The sequence below is a fragment of the Geospiza fortis genome, unplaced genomic scaffold (assembly GCF_000277835.1).
Source record: "Geospiza fortis unplaced genomic scaffold, GeoFor_1.0 scaffold190, whole genome shotgun sequence".
Taxonomy (NCBI): domain Eukaryota; kingdom Metazoa; phylum Chordata; class Aves; order Passeriformes; family Thraupidae; genus Geospiza; species Geospiza fortis.
In genome coordinates this window covers 6326450-6344308 of record NW_005054328.1, presented here as the reverse complement: position 1 = coordinate 6344308, position 17859 = coordinate 6326450, and the positions used below count along the sequence as shown (strand labels likewise).

The 17859-nt window shown below is 41.3% G+C and overlaps 1 protein-coding gene across 2 annotated transcripts; it reads left to right on the top strand.

Annotated features, from left to right (window-relative positions):
* The first annotated feature begins 91 nt into the window (after positions 1-91).
* On the top strand, positions 92-17572 carry CNR1 (cannabinoid receptor 1). Of its 2 annotated transcripts, XM_014307074.2 has the most exons (4): positions 93-588; positions 6835-6927; positions 7373-7429; positions 12378-17572. In XM_014307074.2, the coding sequence occupies exons 1-4, from the start codon at positions 584-586 to the stop codon at positions 13858-13860; spliced, it is 1638 nt and encodes a 545-aa protein (XP_014162549.2). In that variant the 5' UTR covers positions 93-583; the 3' UTR covers positions 13861-17572. The 2 variants fall into 2 exon arrangements, with proteins under 2 accessions (XP_030912989.1, XP_014162549.2); XM_031057129.1 differs by lacking the exon at positions 7373-7429 and having other exon boundaries at positions 92-588.
* The last annotated feature ends 287 nt before the right edge of the window (positions 17573-17859 follow it).

The following is a 17859-nucleotide window of genomic DNA, read 5'->3' as shown; positions in this document are numbered from 1 at the left end:
GTTTGTCTTCGCGAGCCCGGCCGGAGGAGGGGGACCCGGCGGCCGAGGGGAGCCCGGCAGCGGGCGGGGGTGCGGGCGGCTGGTGGCGTTATGCTTAACACGCGTCTATTCTTCTGTGCGCGGAGCCGGTAGCCTCCCGGGCTCCCACAGGACCTTATCTGACACCGGAGGTTTTTCCTCTTGTCCTGACCCACTGGTGATTTACAGCGGGTGGCATTCAGCCCGGTTTTCCTGCGCACTTTTCCTCTCAAAACTCTGTCTGTGGGGCTGTGACCGAAATAAAAGGCGGTTCGCAATTTTGCGCGCAGTGATGTTCCGTTAAAAAATGTCACTTAATCGTTCAGCATCCTCAGAATATCAGTAGGGTTTGTTGGTTGGTTGGTTGGTTTGTTTTTGTCTGAAATTTGGAAGTCTGGGGGGAAAAGACCTGAAAAAGGGTGAGCGTTTTAAACTTCACGCAGCGTTTGTCATGTGAAATCTTCATCTGTTGAGAAATAATTTTGAGTAACCAGATGGGCTTATTTCAAATGGGCATCTTTTTGTCTCAAAGACGTCTGCAAATCTCCATTGAGAATACCCCTGGATGAGGTATGTACCGAGCCTTTGGTAGGAGAGAGCTCATTACTGTGATTGCAGTTTGATTAAGTAAAATGGTGTCAGAAGATGAAGTCCATAGTTTTCCTTCTTTCTCTAAAATTGTTATCACTGTTATTTTCTCTATGGCAGCAAATTATGACATTAAGAGTTTCGGCACATGTTTTTTTTTTTCTTTCAGAAGATAAAGGCTCATATATAACATACATCCAGATTACAAAATGCCCCTTGAGTCTCTACTAGGGTTAAAAAAAATAAAAAACAAACAAAAACTGTAGCTTTTTTAACCTGCTAAAGGTGTAGTAATTTTTTTCCTTTTTTCTTAGATGCATCATGTTGTTTTCATTGTTATTGTTCACCCTTTCTTAAAGGAATATGGCATTCTCTGCTGGGGGTGGCATTGCTGTTAAGGCGAAGAATCAGAGCGCTACTGAATATGATGTTTAATAACAAAATGTACAGCATTGCTAAAATTACTTGGCTGCGCTTAATTATTTTCGTGTTACACCTCATATCAACCACCAGCATGTGTTTTTCCTTCTCAAGAAGAGAAAAAACCCTGTGACTATAGTAGGAATATTTATTATGCAGGCAGAGTTTATTAAATCAGTCATAAAAGAAATGAACGTAACATCTTTAAACAGTTCAGAAGATGAATGTGTAATTCCTGATTTGCTTGAGGTTAAAATTAGTTTTGTAGCAACGAGTAACAGCTTTGCTTTATTATCTGTTGGTCCTTGGAATAAGAGGCAGAACCATTTGAATAAAACCATTTTAGAGCAGAATTCATAAGAACAATAATTGTTTGACTGAGCCAGCAGGCACTTATTGCCAGAAAGGAAAAATAAAAAGTTGGCTAGGTAAAGAAATTGACTTATTTGCTGAGAATTTAGCTTGTTGACCAGTCTGTGATACCTAAACACACAGGAATGGAATCAAAATACCTATAAAACTCAAGGTGAAGGTGGAAGCAGGTTATAGTATTGCGAGGATGAGCCGGTGGATGCCTTTGATCCTGGCTGTTGTTCTTTGATGAATGATGTGAGCTCAGTTGCATAAAGGACCCCGTTAAAGGCTTTCATGCTCTGTTGAAGGACTGACAGGTCTTAGCCAATGCAAACCTCTCTTTAACTTCCCCTATTACAAGTTTTTGATTGGGCAGCAGAAGTTTAGAAAGAAATAACTTCTTTTTTTTCTTTCTTTTTGAAGCCATTTTTGACTTTCAGCCTTTAATGTGGTGTCTCTAAATGCTTGCATCCCACTGGGAATTTTGGTGCTGAAAATGCTACACACTAGAGAGGGAGAGCTGACATCATTTTCTTTTTTATTGAGTTGAGGTGAGGTAGGTGAGGAGACTAAGAATCAAAACTCATGTATTAATTTAGTATTGCCCAAGATTTTTATGAATACATTGCCATTCTTGATGCTGCAGGTCTCATGCACTGTCTTCTGCTCTCCTAGTTTCTCTAATTCTGCATAGTTTAAACAGAAATTACTGTAACTTCTCAAATGCAAACTTTGTGACCTCTCTAAGTCTTATAGTGACCTACCTAGGCATCTGCAGAATTCGTTTTTCTCAATAGTGATTGTTACTAATTTCTTTCCAGATGTCTATTTTGTCTTTGACAGTCCTCATAAAACAGTAAATTATTTTTTTGCTGCAATTTCTGAAATATATGACATGATGAATGTTCTACAAAACCACTCATTGACCATTTAGGTGAGAATTTGGAGATTTTTCTCTTCTCTAGCAGCAAATTCGCAGTCTGCTGATGGTTTAAAATTCATACTGTGGGCGACCCTAACACTGGGATTTGGCCAAGTTCAAAGCAGCTATGCAGATGGACACACAAGACAGAAGGCAGAGGGAAATAGACCCTTTTAATCATAACAAGGCTGCTCTTGTTTTCTTATCTACAGTGGAAATGCATGCAAGTCCCTTGTACCTAAAAGCAAGCTTGCAAATGTGCCAGAATAGACTGCAAGAGCATTTGTTACGAATGCAAAGTTAAAAATGTGACAACCTGTCTTCTCAGTACTGCTCTGTATGTCTCCATTTCTAGACTGACACTGTACTGCTACCAAAAGTGCACATCCCATCACTGTTGGTGGGATAAGGATTCCCCCCCAAAACTCACACCCTTTGAAAGTGTGTGGCTTTGTTACTGACTGCTGAAACCAGCTATGACCTGTCCTTTTGAAATGGCTGTAAGGACTTATAAATCAATTTCTCGTTAGAAAGAACTTTTTTTTTCCCCTTTTTCCCGAAGGTACCATTGTTGCCCGTGAAAAATGACTGGGTTTGCAACATAAGGTTGGAGCACATTTTATTCTGCCATTTGTGCCTCATGCAGGGGCATTACGGTGGTGCACACCCCAAGCTTGATTCTGCTTCTCCTCAGTAGGAGCATCCTTTCTTGGTGAAACTGACCACATCCAAATTACAGACAAAATAGGTATTTCATTACAGTGTGTGACAGTATGATGTTCACTTCTTATACCTTGGCTGGACTGTTGGTGAAAGTGGATGCTCTGTACAATTCAGATGTTGTATTGTTTGTGTAGATTGAGGCTAGATGGCATCAAATAGTGCCTCATCCTTCGTTAACCTCTTTTATGGCAATTATGTATTCTTAAGAAGGATGTGTTTACTCACTACAAAGTACTGAGCAGAAGCAGGTCTGTACTGTCAATTCCCTTTCAGCCCTCACTGGAGTAGTTTCCATCTTTCTGCATTTTGGGAAACATTTCAAAGTTTATGTTTAGGATCTTGAGGGGCTCCCGCCTTCCTGTTCTCCTGAGGATGTGAATGAAACATGCTCTCAGAAATCACTGCTCTTAGTCAGTTGTGCCTCTGTTTTAAGGAATGCAGCACTGAAGTCCAGACTATGTACATGCCTGGGATGTTAGGTGACATATGTATACATACACGCAAAATAACTTTTACAGGATCTCAGTGATAGATATATTATTTTTAGATTCTTGCTTTTAGCCAAAAAGGCTGTGAATAAGGGGATTCAGAAGGATGTTCAGCAATCATCTTCCCTGTATTTTTTGTACCTACACTTCTCTGCGTGTACTCTAGCACTTGAAATTTGGGTTTATGCATGACATACTGCAGGGTTTCTGAGACTTCAGTTCTTCCTCTAGGCATGTGATTTTTTTGTTTATGTCTGTTTGTAAGTTTATGCATAGAAGTATACCTATATATATAAAGTCATAACTCATCCCTCAGTATATTTTAGCTATTTTTCCAAGTCTGATGTAATATTGGTTGGAGTCTCTCCACAATTTGTTGTTCTGCTACTTGGATATCAAATTCTACTGTAATTCTTTTTCACTTCTCCTCTTCCCTCCCTCTCTCCTTTTTTTAAAAAGAGAAAAGCATCTGCATATTTCAAAGACATACACCATTGCCAAGCAATCTGGCGTAGTGGCTTAATATGCTGGCAAATAATTTCACAAGTTATTTGTGTGTGTGAAGGCAGTATATTTGAATATCATTATATTGTGAATGTAACTATGAAGACAGTTATCTGAGCTTGTTTAAATCTTAGGAAAGGCCAGACATCTCCAGAAATGAAAAAATTGTTTTCATTTTTTAATTGGGAGTGCGTATTTTTGTCCTTTGCTAATGCTGGTGGCACGGGATATCGCAGTTGCCAACAGCCTTTTTGTCCTAGCTTCTGAGCATTGCCAGTACTTGATGGCCTAAAAAAAGTCTGCAGGAGAGGCAGACTCTTGAAGACTGAGGTAGAAGGGATGTTGCTTTGCAATGTGTTGCTGGCCTTCTGTGCACTAACATTTGTCATTGACTGTGAGCCTCTTTTTTTTTGGTGTGTTTTTCCACCGTGTGGGTCACTCAGTGGCTCCATTTGAGCACTCTCTTCCTTTCCACCTTTGAGGTCCATATCCTGTATGTCATTTTCCTTAAGCAGTTTGATTTTTGTTAATGTCCCTGACCAAATTTGCTCAGCTAACCTCTCCTGAGTGTCCCCAGCCTGGTCCCAACTGTCAGTGTGTACAATGCTGTCCTTTCCTCTGACCTTACCAAGGATGGCTTCTCAGAGCCCTTTGCATCTTTCTTCATCATTTGAATACAGATCAGAAATGGACTTTCAAAAGAGCAAGTCATTGCCTGCAGAGTGAGCAGTGGACCTGTTCTTTCTTTATGGTGAGATCTGAAAAATCCCACTAGCTTTATCTTTCAGCTTATGGAGGTGTCTCTGAAGTTCACACAGCTCAGAAGAGGAGGGACATTTTCTCTCGTGTATTTTCTTCTCCACCTGATCTGCTTTCCTCCAGCCCATCACAAAGGCAATTCTTCTCTTTCTCTAAAATCTATATCCCTGCGTCACTGAGGCACTTCCACTTGGGTCTTCCTTTCTTACCTTTCTCCACTTTGCTCCTGTCTTGCCTGGAGATGTCTTATTCCTGGTGTAAGGACAGTAGTTATCTTTCCTCTCTCCTAGCAATCCTTACCACACCAATAATTTAACCCACATTACCATTGCTCTCGGCATCTCCTTGCTATCTCATGATTTCTTTAATTAAAACTTGTTACAGCTGGTTTGTTGAGGGGGGATGAGAAGGCAGACATATACTCTGTGCAGTTTATGAGAATTCTCCCTGGAGCCTGATGTTTTTGCTATTTTTCTGTCTCTAAACCTTACTCTTTTAATAAAGTTCTCTAATATCTTCTGCGGCAACAAATTTGTGACCTTCTGTGTTCTGTTCTGGCCATTGGATGGAAACTATTTTCTAGGAGTGGTTCTCTCCCTCTCTCTCTTTTCTTCCTAATAAATGTGGTTTTTCTCCAGTTTGATCCTCTAGACATTACATTCTTCTGGAGACCTTTAGCATTTAGCATCCAATGGAGCCTGGTCTTTTATGTCCTGCTCTGTTGTTTCAAATTACTTCTCTCACTTAAACTACACATTGTGTACTAAGCTGCCATTTCTTCTAGGTACTTCCAGGAGACTGAGTGTTAACCCCTTATCTCTTTTGCACCTGGCTGGGCTTCTCTGTCCCCATTTAACATTTATGTCAATTCTGCTCAGGAATAAATGCCTGCACCTTTTGGCATTAGAGAATGGCAAGAGAAGAGGCTGGAAATGGCAGGATTTCTGTTGGAATTTTAAAATCCGAGACGAGTTCTTTTGTGAAAAACTTTGGGAGTTCAAAATTAACCACCTTCCGTTCCAGTTCTCTTCCATTTTCTTTAAAATGTAGGTACCATGGCATTGTATCAAACTTTTCATGTTATCTTCATTCTTCTTTATTGGAAAAGAAGAATAGAAAGTCCTTTATTGGGAAACCAGTCCCTAAACTGGAGCTGATTTTAAGCGAGTAACAAGGTCACGATTGCTTCACTGTTACTTTCATCTGAGTCTTTCATACTTCAGCAAGATTCCTCATCCTCTTTCAAAATTCTATCTTTAGATGAAATTAAGATAATATGAAGTAAACTGTGAAAGATCTTTAAATCTACAGTTTTACAATAGCCACCTCTGCCTTCTATCACTTCTCCCAAAAGCTGGGGAGAGCAGGTAGCTCTAGTTTCCTGTTAATATTACCTTGATGGCCCCCTTGGCTGGTTTGTGACTTCAGTACTTCATTTTGTCTATAACTTGGTAGGAAATATGTTGTATAAGGGGTTGTGTTTTACAAGCTGAGGAGTTTTGGGTGACCTTGGGAGTTCTAGAGATTTTTCACAGGCAGACAGGGCAGCTGCCCCCACACTTCCTCCTCTGCATCTCTGTGGGATGCGGGAGGTGCATCCTTGGTTTGCTTAATTCAGAGGAAGGGCTTCAAGCTAAGCTTCTCATCCGGCATGCACCTTGCCTCTTGGAATATCACTTGGTGTCTTTATTTCTGGATGTTTATCTCTCAGTCCAACATAGAACAACTTGAGCAGTTCAGAGATGGGCAACAGGATGTAGAGGTTGCTAGCATGCTCACCTGGCTCACAGAGAGCAAAGTTTTGGTCATTCCCCATACCAGAAGGAGCAGGACTTCAGCCTTCCTTTTGAACCTCTATGATATTAGACACATGTATATGCTCTGGCTGTTTGGGATGTAAGGTGCAGCTTCCTTTTCTCTGTACCTGCAAATCACCTGTGCTAAAACTGGTACACACATCTTGCCAACTTTGGAGGGAGGAAATAATACTATTCCTTTAGAAATATTGTCCATCACTGATTAACACCCTGTTTTCCCCCTTGTTTTGTTTTTGTTCAGGTTGTCAGCTGCTGGATGCTGGGGGGTGTCACATAGGAGCTATTTGCCCACAAATTGGAACAGTCCAGCCTGTATCCTGCTAGTGTGCAAACGGTATGTTAATTAACACAAGTAACCGTGTAGATGTGCCTTCTTGCTAATTAAGATTCAGCTTGCCAAAGATATGATCATGTTACATAAGAACAAAATTGGGTTCATTACTTGCATGCCCTAGTTTACCCCATAGCTGATAGTGCCTTGCTGTATCTAGAAGATAACATCCCTAATTTGCTCCTCTCCTAGTGTCTGTGCTCCTTCCCGATCCCTCACACAGAGAAAATTCTGACTGAAATGAATGCAAGTTTTCCTGAATTAGGAGTGACAGCATATTTGCCATTTTTAGCTAGGAGTAGCACAGTTTTGGAGATGGAGTAGTAAACCAGTAAATAGGATAGGGGTAGCATTGCCTTCGCATTCTTCTCAGCATGTGTTTTTTCTTTACTTGGTGTTACTGAGTCTGAGAGTACCATTTCTCAGTCTGCACATTTCTTTCTCTAAGGCTTGGAAACCTTGTTCTGTCCTCGAAGCTGTATTGTCCATCACCATATGGGATAAGGTAATTATTAGCCATATAAATTTTCATTTTATCGGACAGTTCTAATTCTAGAGGCCAACAGTTACCATGGTAGATCTCATTTCTCTCGCAGTTTTACAGCTGACTGCATATGAATGTAAATTATTGCTGTTTCTCCTGTGGTAGTACTTTGTGGACCCAGTTTGGGAGGAGTCCCACTTATTGGGCACTGTGCAAACTTATCAGAAGATAATGCTCTTCTCTGAATGACTTAGAATCTTATAAGGTATTAACAAGGAGAGTGCATTTGTATATTTTTATGCATTCAGAGATTGATTGAATTCTTCCTACTTGTCCTTTAGCCTGTTCTTAATTAACTATGATTATCATAGAAGAAATGTATAGACATGGAGATCAAAATATTTTCTAAAATGGAAGCCAAAAAGGTTTGATTGTGGATTTCCCTTTCTTGTTTTGATTCCTTTTCTTGCAATGTCAACATTTTTGCAGCTATCAGTATCATCATTGTATTGCTCATAATTACTTCCGAGGAAGAGCATAAATACTCACTCCATCTATTCAGGCTATTAAAATTGCTTTATCAATCATCCTGTTTTGAAAATTGTAACAAATTCAGCTCTTTTTGTAGACAATGATAAAAACTTTCCAGCTCTCCTTCTACCCCAGAACAGCAGGAGAAGATAGGTAATGGCATTTTAATGAAGTCATATTCTTGTTCCCCAAGTGAACTGGTCTTGTGGACCAACAAGAAGTCCAAAGGAGGTATAATTCCCCCTGTTGTCCTTGATGATGAGTTGCCGGCCTCTTATGTGCTATATATATTTTTTATTTTACCTGAAGTGTATTTACATTCTGATACCAAGCATCTTTTAGGGCTATATGTAACCACACAGTGGAGGGCACTAGTAAGGCTTACCCCCTCAACTCTTCACTAATTCTTTCACTTTGAAGGCAGAGCCTTACAAAGTCGTGTCTCCAACCTTCAGGTGATGTATAACACCTCATGTGTTAAAGTAGGCAGGGGAAAAGGGCCGAAGGAAGTTGAACGCTGTCGCTGCAGACAGCTCAGCCGGGAGTTTGTCAAAGCCACTCCACCTAGTGGCGGTCACTTCGCACAGCTGGGCTGGCAGTGCCCATCAACAGCTGCCGGGTGATGGGAGAAGGGTCTAAAATGGTGCTCAGCTATGGTTGTTCTGCTCTGGTCTTCAAGATAAAAGATCCTTGAAGTTTTTCTCTGTTGCTTAATTCTTATCTGCAATCATAATTCAGTACTTGCTGTGAATTGCTTCGTGCAGTTGTGGAAGTACACGAAAAATTGAGTGCCAGTGTTGGTGCAGCCTCTCCTTCATATTTAATCAATGTTTCAGTCTTTTAAAAGCTCTTTTAAAACGAGTGAGGTAGTTGAGCTCATTTATGGAAGGAATGAAGCTGAGAGCTTTGAAAACTCACAGAACATGGAAGAGTGGATTCTGGCAGGCCAGGAGAGTTCTTGGCAGACCAGGGAGGCTCTCCCTCACTGTGAGTCTGCCCATGAGGGGAGCTTTCTGCAGCACACAGCTGTCACTCAAGCCCCAGGGAGAGAGGATGAACCTGTGTGGAGGACACTTCTTCCCGGTGGAAGCTCTGAGAAGCCAGAGGGGCTCCTGGAATATTTCCTGTGGAGATGGTCATGGCTCTTGGGCAGAACGGGTTTGGATTGTGTTGAAGCCAGCTGCAAAGAGCAGTGTGGCTGCATGGTGTGGGGTGTCTGCTTTCATGGGTGCTGCCTGCTCACCACTCCAGGTTTGGACAGAAATGCTCAGAGCCAAAATGTGTGTGGCACTGGCATTGCTTCTGTCACTGTCTTTTCTTTCTGTGTCAGATGGTGCAGCACCTGTGTCCTGATATCTGCAGTGCCAGAGATCCAGTCTTGTTTTCGCCAGACAGTGATGGAAAACCTCACTGATCTCTTCAGTGCATTTTAGTAGTGAGCTTATACTGGGATAAGCTAGTATCTAAATTAAAATAAATGAATTTCCTGTAAAGTGTAATTCCAGATCAGGCAAATGGTTGTTTTACTGCAAGTTTAATAAAAATCATCTGCAGCTTGAATAGGTGCATGCACACATACTGCTAGAAATTTCCAATTAGGATATTCCCAGCAGCAAACAAAAACAAAATTAATGTTAGCAGCATCCCCCAAAGCCTAAACTACACTACTAATGAACTCCCAAGTACTCCGAAAAAAACCTCTCTTTGCAGAGACAATAAGGTGAAAATTACTGTAATAATCTCAATGTAAAAATACAGAGGAAAAAAAAATCATTGACATTCAAAGTAAGACTTGCCTCTCCTGATCCCATTAACCATGTTGTTAGCATAGCATATGCATGCATAGTGATATTGTCACATAACTCACTGCCACCTTCAAAAGAGCACACAAGAATTCGTGTTCTTTCGTTTGTATTTCAAATAAAGGTACGGGTTGCATGGCACCTAATTCTGAGAAAGTCTGTACTTGACATGACTCCAGCAGGGATCAGCTACCTCATAACAATTTGTTTGTCTGTCTAGCAGAAGTGCTCAGTTGAATACAATTTATGAAGCTTTCCTCAGACATAATCTTCTCGACATGGGGCTGTGGCTTTACTCATTAAAATGGTTCCCTTCTGTCAAAAGCTTGAATAGTAGAGGGTACCACAGGATCTTTACATATTTATAGAACTACTTTTTTATTTAATATTTTTGGGTAGTTTTCAAATTAATAACACATTCTTCACTTCTGGTTGTAAAATGGTCTTACAATGCCAAGCTTAAAGTTGCTAGGCTTCACCCAAATCAGATTTATCAGCAGTCATCTTTGCAGCATGTAACATCTGCAAATTCTCTAGGAACAGCTATAAAACAGAAAAGTACCTTCCATATGATGATTGCTGTTCATTTTTAATGTATGCTTCAGTGACATTTCCCTCCTTCACTGCTCACACCCTCAAAATTAAATTCCTTAATACTGTCTGTCTGTCTAATAATTGTTATTTGCTGAGCAAACTGTGTCTGCAAAAGCTGACTCAGCCAGTATATTTTGTGTGTTGTGGCTATCCTGGTAAGGGTTGTTTGTACTCAAAAAAAAATACTTTTTTGCAGCATTGGAGTTGCAGTGTCTTCTGAAGGTCTAAGTTCATATATTCCCTTTAATACTCAATGTCCAGGCCTGCTTAATAAAAGGCAAAACTTGAAAGAGCTATGGAAAAAGTCTTGAGTGTTCACATGCTATAAGGGCAGTATAAGTATATCATCAGCCAAGTGATCTCTGCTTCTTTGGAAATGCTCATGATTTCACATATTTTTGAGTACTGCTATTGTTGTAGAGAGGCATTCTTTTCTTCTTTCCTATGGTTTTCATGGGAAAAGAAAACAGTGGTACCTACTGTGCATGTCTTCTCTTTAGGACTTGAGGTGATCAGTACTCTGATTTTGTATTAAATAAACTCTTGTAGCCTTTCTGACCATTTATTGTCAGTTGTGTAAAGTGAACAGGTTAGGTCAGTACAAGCCTATGTACTGGCATCTAGGATTTCTTGAGTGCAACCATTTCCTCCACACTAAAAGCAAGAAGAAGTTTGGTTTGCTCCTGTTGCTGATTAATCATCGAGATGTCCCATAGCAGATGTAGAATATTTGTAGCACACAAAAGGAGTGATTCTGGCTCTTATTTGTATTCAGATCATTCTCATCCATTGAAGTGGTGGAAGGGGGTCCTAAAGCAGATGTTCAATCCATATTCAAGGCATTTTCTATCAGCAAAGTAGTATAAAGGAGTATAGCATAGCAAGAGCTGTAAGGTTTGTCTTATATGTTGATGCATGCTCAGGTGCTGATGGGGTCCTCTCCCAAGGGAACCCTGACTAGGAGTTGTTCCCCACAACTAGTCACCATCCATGAGCAAAGGCTGTACTTGACAGATCTCAGAGACCCCTGGCTACTTGGGGACCTTCTGCTGGGTCCCCCCAGTTTTGGAGGGGACAGAATGTTTTTGAGGGTATCCCCAGGGGTACAAATTACATTACAGTGCTTCTCACAGAAGCAGTAGCTCCTGGTTCCTTTTGCCTGGAATTTTCGCCACGGCTTAAACTTGGTGCCATGTTTATCTAGGCAAACTTGAACCGTCCTGAGGCTTCTGGTGTGTACAGAGCAGATCACTGATTCTCTCACTGACTTAGCATGGCTGTCACCTTTCCTGAAACTGTGGACAAAGATGGGTAACAGCTGGGTAACCCACCTCCCTCATATTGCACAAACATCCCAGCACCTTAGTTTGCTTAGCAGAAGGAAGGAATAGAATAATCTTTGGATGTGAGTGTAATGAAACTATATATTTATTGATCTAATACCTTGCTAATAAATTTGCAGTAGCAAATTCAGGATGCTAATAGACCTCAGATTGCCATTGCAGGATAATAAGAATATAGAGGCATACTGGCAAACTGTGAAATCTGGAGTGCATGGCTCTGTCCCTATCGCCTCTCTGTTGTCAATTTTTCAAAACCCTCTGTGCCTTTTGAAAGAAAAACAAAGAAGGTGGTGACTCAGTTTAGTGCTGCTCCTGCAGTGGCTCTTGGTATTATCTAAATGAAGCAAGCCCAAGGAATATTGGTCTGCAAGGTGCTTTGCCATCAGAAGCTGAGAAAAATGTCTTTCTGGTGGAGCAGCTCATAAGGTTTTGATGAGAAATGAAAATTTCTTTCCTGTGAAACACTCAATTCCCTGTGCCTCTGTTTTTCATGTCGCTTCTTAGTGTAATTCAGTTTTAGTGAAATCTAGGTGATTTCTCTCTAAGTGTTCAACCCACCCTGATTTCCCACAATGGCAAAGTTATACCTGCACTGAATACCAGAGAAGGGTTGATTTTGTTTGACACAGTTCAGCTAAGTTGTCCGTGGAGTTTGTCTCCCTGTTTATGTTAATGAAGTCTGATCTTTTCCCCATATAGGACTTCCTCTGATGCATTTTTCCATCCCCCGAGTATCTCTGAAACCAACAAGACTGGGGTTATGAAGTCAATTCTAGATGGCCTCGCAGATACAACCTTCCGAACAATCACGACAGATCTCCTTTACGTGGGCTCCAACGATATCCAGTACGAAGACATGAAAGGCGACATGGCATCCAAGCTGGGGTACTACCCCCAAAAGTTCCCCCTTTCTTCCTTCAGGGGTGATCCTTTCCAAGAAAAAATGACTGGAGGAGATGATTCCCTGTTGAGTATTATTCCCTCAGAGCAGGTCAACATCACAGAGTTTTACAACAAGTCCCTGTCCACTTTTAAGGATAATGAGGAGAATATACAGTGCGGGGAGAACTTCATGGATATGGAGTGTTTTATGATCCTGAACCCCAGCCAGCAGCTGGCCATTGCTGTGCTGTCACTCACCTTGGGCACCTTCACAGTCCTAGAGAACCTCCTCGTCCTGTGTGTCATCCTACACTCCCGAAGCCTCCGGTGTAGACCCTCCTACCATTTCATCGGCAGCCTGGCTGTGGCCGACCTCCTGGGCAGCGTGATTTTTGTCTACAGTTTTGTGGATTTCCATGTTTTCCACCGGAAGGATAGCCCCAATGTCTTCTTGTTCAAACTGGGTGGAGTTACAGCCTCCTTCACCGCCTCTGTAGGTAGCCTTTTCCTCACGGCCATAGACCGGTACATCTCTATACACAGGCCACTAGCTTATAAAAGGATTGTTACCCGACCAAAGGCTGTCGTAGCATTTTGTGTGATGTGGACCATCGCTATCGTAATAGCCGTTCTTCCTCTGCTCGGCTGGAACTGCAAAAAGCTCAACTCTGTTTGTTCGGACATATTCCCTCTCATCGATGAGACATACCTGATGTTCTGGATCGGGGTCACCAGCGTCCTCTTGTTGTTCATTGTCTATGCCTACATGTACATTCTGTGGAAGGCTCACAGCCACGCTGTTCGCATGCTGCAGCGAGGCACGCAGAAAAGCATAATCATCCAGTCGACGGAGGATGGTAAGGTACAGATCACTAGGCCTGATCAAACTCGTATGGACATCAGGTTAGCCAAAACCTTGGTCCTTATCCTAGTTGTTTTAATCATTTGCTGGGGCCCTCTCCTCGCCATCATGGTGTACGATGTCTTTGGGAAAATGAACAAGCTCATCAAGACTATCTTTGCCTTCTGTAGCATGCTCTGTTTGCTGAATTCAACAGTGAATCCCATCATCTACGCTCTGAGGAGCAAGGACTTGCGACACGCGTTCCGCAGCATGTTCCCCACCTGCGAAGGGACGGCGCAGCCCCTGGATAACAGCATGGAGTCTGACTGCCAGCACAAACACGCCAACAACGCAGGGAACGTGCACAGGGCTGCCGAGAGCTGCATTAAGAGCACAGTTAAGATTGCCAAAGTTACCATGTCTGTCTCCACAGACACAACTGCTGAAGCATTGTAAGTCAGAGACTTCTTAGTGTTGTGAAAAAAAGGAGTTTAAGTTTAAAAAAAAAATTTAAAAAATCAACAACAAAGAAAACCAAACCCATGGCTTAACGTGTTTGTACACTCCTGTAATATTTTTTGGTTTGTCATTGTAAACTGAGCGATGATTGTGTTAAGAGCATTACCATCAGCCAGTTCTTCAGGTTTTACAATTAGGGATTCTAGCTAAATTTTCACAAGTTTTTCTCAAAAGGTGTTTACTGAGTAATAATGTTTCCTGAAAGAGGACAGAGAAAATACCAGATTAGCAATCATTCCTTTGGGGGTGTGAAGAAGAATTGTGAAACCTAATTGAAAAATAACACGTCCTAAATCAATACCATCAAATAAGAAAAAAAGCCTTGTAATCATGCTGTTCATTTCAATGTGAAATGTATTTCATGTCTGTAAGTAATAGGAGTTTCTGAATTTTTCCAAAAGCAGCAGTGCTGAGTTTAGAGGTTTTGTAAAACGTGTCATGTCCCGTGAATTGTGTGCTGTTTTATTATGTGTTATTGATATTTGTCTGATTAAACAAAGTGATAAGGTAGAATTCCGTGAAAATAACGTGAAACGTGATATGTAAACCCCATTGAAAACACTTACTGTATTTGAAGAATTCCTATGAGACATTTTGGAAATTTTACACTTTTAGTGGTCTTCTGTGGACTTAGAGGAGAGGCTTTGTGTTCTTCTACTAAAATTATTTCCCACTACCCTTTACTTTCATATGCATATGAGACTAACAGCAACAGAGGAATAGAGGAGGAATGTGAGAAAGGAATGCACTGGTTCAGACTTTTAAATACCACTGCGTTTATACAGAAGGATTATTTTTGGTTGCACAGACTACTGCCCTGCTCTTGGGCGTTGCCTGAACACAAGTACTGAAAAGCAAAGGTCCCGGATATTTGGCTCCTTTAATGGGCATCTGGTTTTAAGCCATGTGCTGGTGTTGGACCACTGAAGACAGCATGTGTCAGACTCAATGTGCAATGTTATCACTGTGCAGTCAATGTATACTTGAAGTGTGTCACATTCCTGTATCCCAGCTCTAAGCAGATTCAGAGCCTGAGATGCCAAACTCTCGTCTTCACTAAAAGAGGAGGAAATATTGTCAGACTTAGACATTTTCTTATTGTGTGAGTGTGTATATAAATAAATATCTCTGTGTGTGTACGTGTGTGTGCGCGCGTGTGTGTGTAAGTATTCAAACCAGTGAGTCATGGTAGCATAGCTAAGATAGGACACTATGACCAAATGTAACTGTATTTCTTGTTGCACGCTTTGCACACGAATTCTGTTTCTAAAATTGAGTTCTTCCAATTGATTACTGGTGAAAGTACCGTATTAAGAACATCTTGATCCACGCCGAAGTGTGTATCCATGTGCTAGAGGAAGCAGCCTTTCAGTTGCACTTGAGAATAAAGGGAAACGAGAGGTAGAGAGCATGGAATGAGCCTGCACTGACAAATGCTGTAGCTGATGGTGTTCCTGAAGACTTGAGAAAGCCAGGAGTAAATTGTAGTTTGTTTTAAGGTTGTGAGTTCATTCAAATCTGATAGCTTTGAGGTGCATCTTTCTGAAACCACTGACAAGGCTTGACACTACCAGGAAGAAGTTGCTGAATGAAAATAGTGACTCTGTTCCATGGTGGGACCGTTTCTGCAGCCTGGGACTGTCACAAGGAACATGCTACCAGATAGCCTTTGCAGCATGGATATTCTGTGATTCTGTTCTGAGTTATAAGGTCTGGGATCCTCTACACTGCTGCCATGGTTTTTCAGACTGTTTCTTCACCCTGCTGTCTGATTTCTACCAAAATAGCTGAAAACGCAGCTTAGTCCTGTAGCTGCCTGGCACTTACTGCAGCAGGGGTGACTTTCTCTGTGGCACAGAGCAAGTGGAGCCAAATCCAGACTGCCCTGCCACCCATCCTTGTGCTTAAGTAGGGAGAGAGAGGGGGCAACAGCCCTGGGTCTCTGGCTCCCTTAGTGCAAGCCAGAGCAGATGGCTGAACAAACACCCACCTCCTTTCAGCCAGTGGCTCTGTGGGGGTGCACATGGCTCCAAGTTTAGGCTTGGTGAGGGATGGCATCTTTTAAAGATAGGATTGGACCAGATGAGGTGCTGAGCAACAGCTGGAAGAGACAGGGGTACTTTCCTCCTCCACCCACCTCCCCGACAGCTTACCTGTGTGATGGGACAGGGCACCACTGTGCTCTCAAGGGGCCTACTGCAGTCAACCAAAACCAGTGGATTGCAGAGGATTCCCAGAGGATGTCAAGTCCTCCTGAAAGATCTTTCTTATGTCTAGGTCTAGTCCATCCTAAAGCTGTCCTCTTGGAGGAGTGGGGGAAAGCCCATTTGAAATGTTAAGGGTATTTTAAGAGCCATTTTTGAAACTGTCTTCTTGTGAATTAAATGCAAACTTCGTGGAATTTTGTTGTGCATTCAAGTTCTAAATTTTACGATAAATCATGGGACAATGGGGCTGTCTTGGCACTTAACTTGGTGCTTACTGATATAATAAGAAATAGCATCCTGTGAAATGTTATCGTCTATCATCAGTATCTTCATTTGCATAATGAGTTTTTCTAAAGCTCTGGGAACTGCATCGGTTCACTTAGAACCATTTATTAAAGAGTTGGCAACAATTTCCTTACATGTTGCACACTAAGTAGAACTATTCTTTCTTTAGAAAAATCTGCTGCCGTTCTGAGATAAGCTGTATTTACACTTCAGCTTTAGGTATTCCTAATTTGCAGTTGGCTACCTTCACTTAGTGATAGCACAGCCAAACGATACTGTGTTCCACAGCCACCCACATCATCATCATCATCATCATCATCATCATCATCATCATCATCATCATCATCATCATCATCATCACCATCCACCCACCACCTCTAGTTGCAGTTACGTGTGTGTGTACCAACTCCAAGTGTCATGTATCTACCGAGAAGAACATCTATGTCACACGTGTGCAGAGTTAGATTCTCGACAGTCTAATTGTATATTTGTATGATACAATCTCCTCAGTGCTGTGCAATCACTATCCACATCTTGCACTGGCCTTCCGATGAAAATTTTAGTGTGTCTGTTGTGAGATCGACAGCGCGTTCTACCTGCTGTTATTGGGCTGAATGTATGTAAATAAGTGATTTAAAAAAAAAAAGTCATCTGTACAAGCAGTGGCCTAAAAAGTCTGTAATTGTGGACTAAGAAAGTTGTTGAAGTTGCTGTGACATCTCAAATACTACCTTTGAATAAACTGTTTACAGGGTCTCTTGGGATGCTGTTTCACAGTGAAAGGAGAATTTTTCCTTGTGATAATATGAGGTAAAGAAATCAGATTACCTGAGATTTTTATTTCCAGTGTTTCGAAGTGGAGAACATAACTCTTTATTGTCTGTAAATCTAACATTATTACTTCCTCTTAGAAAAATATTGTATCATTAGATGTTTGTTTGAGCTGGTAACATTCTTGCAAATGTTGCAATATTTTTCATTAGCAACTTGTATAATAGTTTGTACACAAGTACTGTTCAGATTGTCATGAAAAGTAGCTTTGACCATTTACTTACCAGTAGCAGAATAGTATTTCTGTAAGATTTCCAGTGTATTCCTACCATATCATATTTTATTTCTATAATGTAATTAAACTGTTATTTATTAATGGAGAAAAAGTATTCCTCTGCTTTTTTGTTTTCCAAATTTTGAGATAACTGAGGAAGCCACGTGATGATGCTGCCTCATCCCACGATCTGGTGCTCTACGTTTTGTTTATAAGTTTGTCTGTCAGATTCTGAAACAACTGCTTAAACAACTTGACAACAGGTTGTCAAGCTTTGTGGGTTTTAATTGTACGTTGATGTGTTTGAAGGAGGAGGTAGATCATATATTTTATATTTGTGTATCCAGTACTATGGAGACAAGAGAAATGACAGTTCAAACTGCATCTCCTGCTCCATTA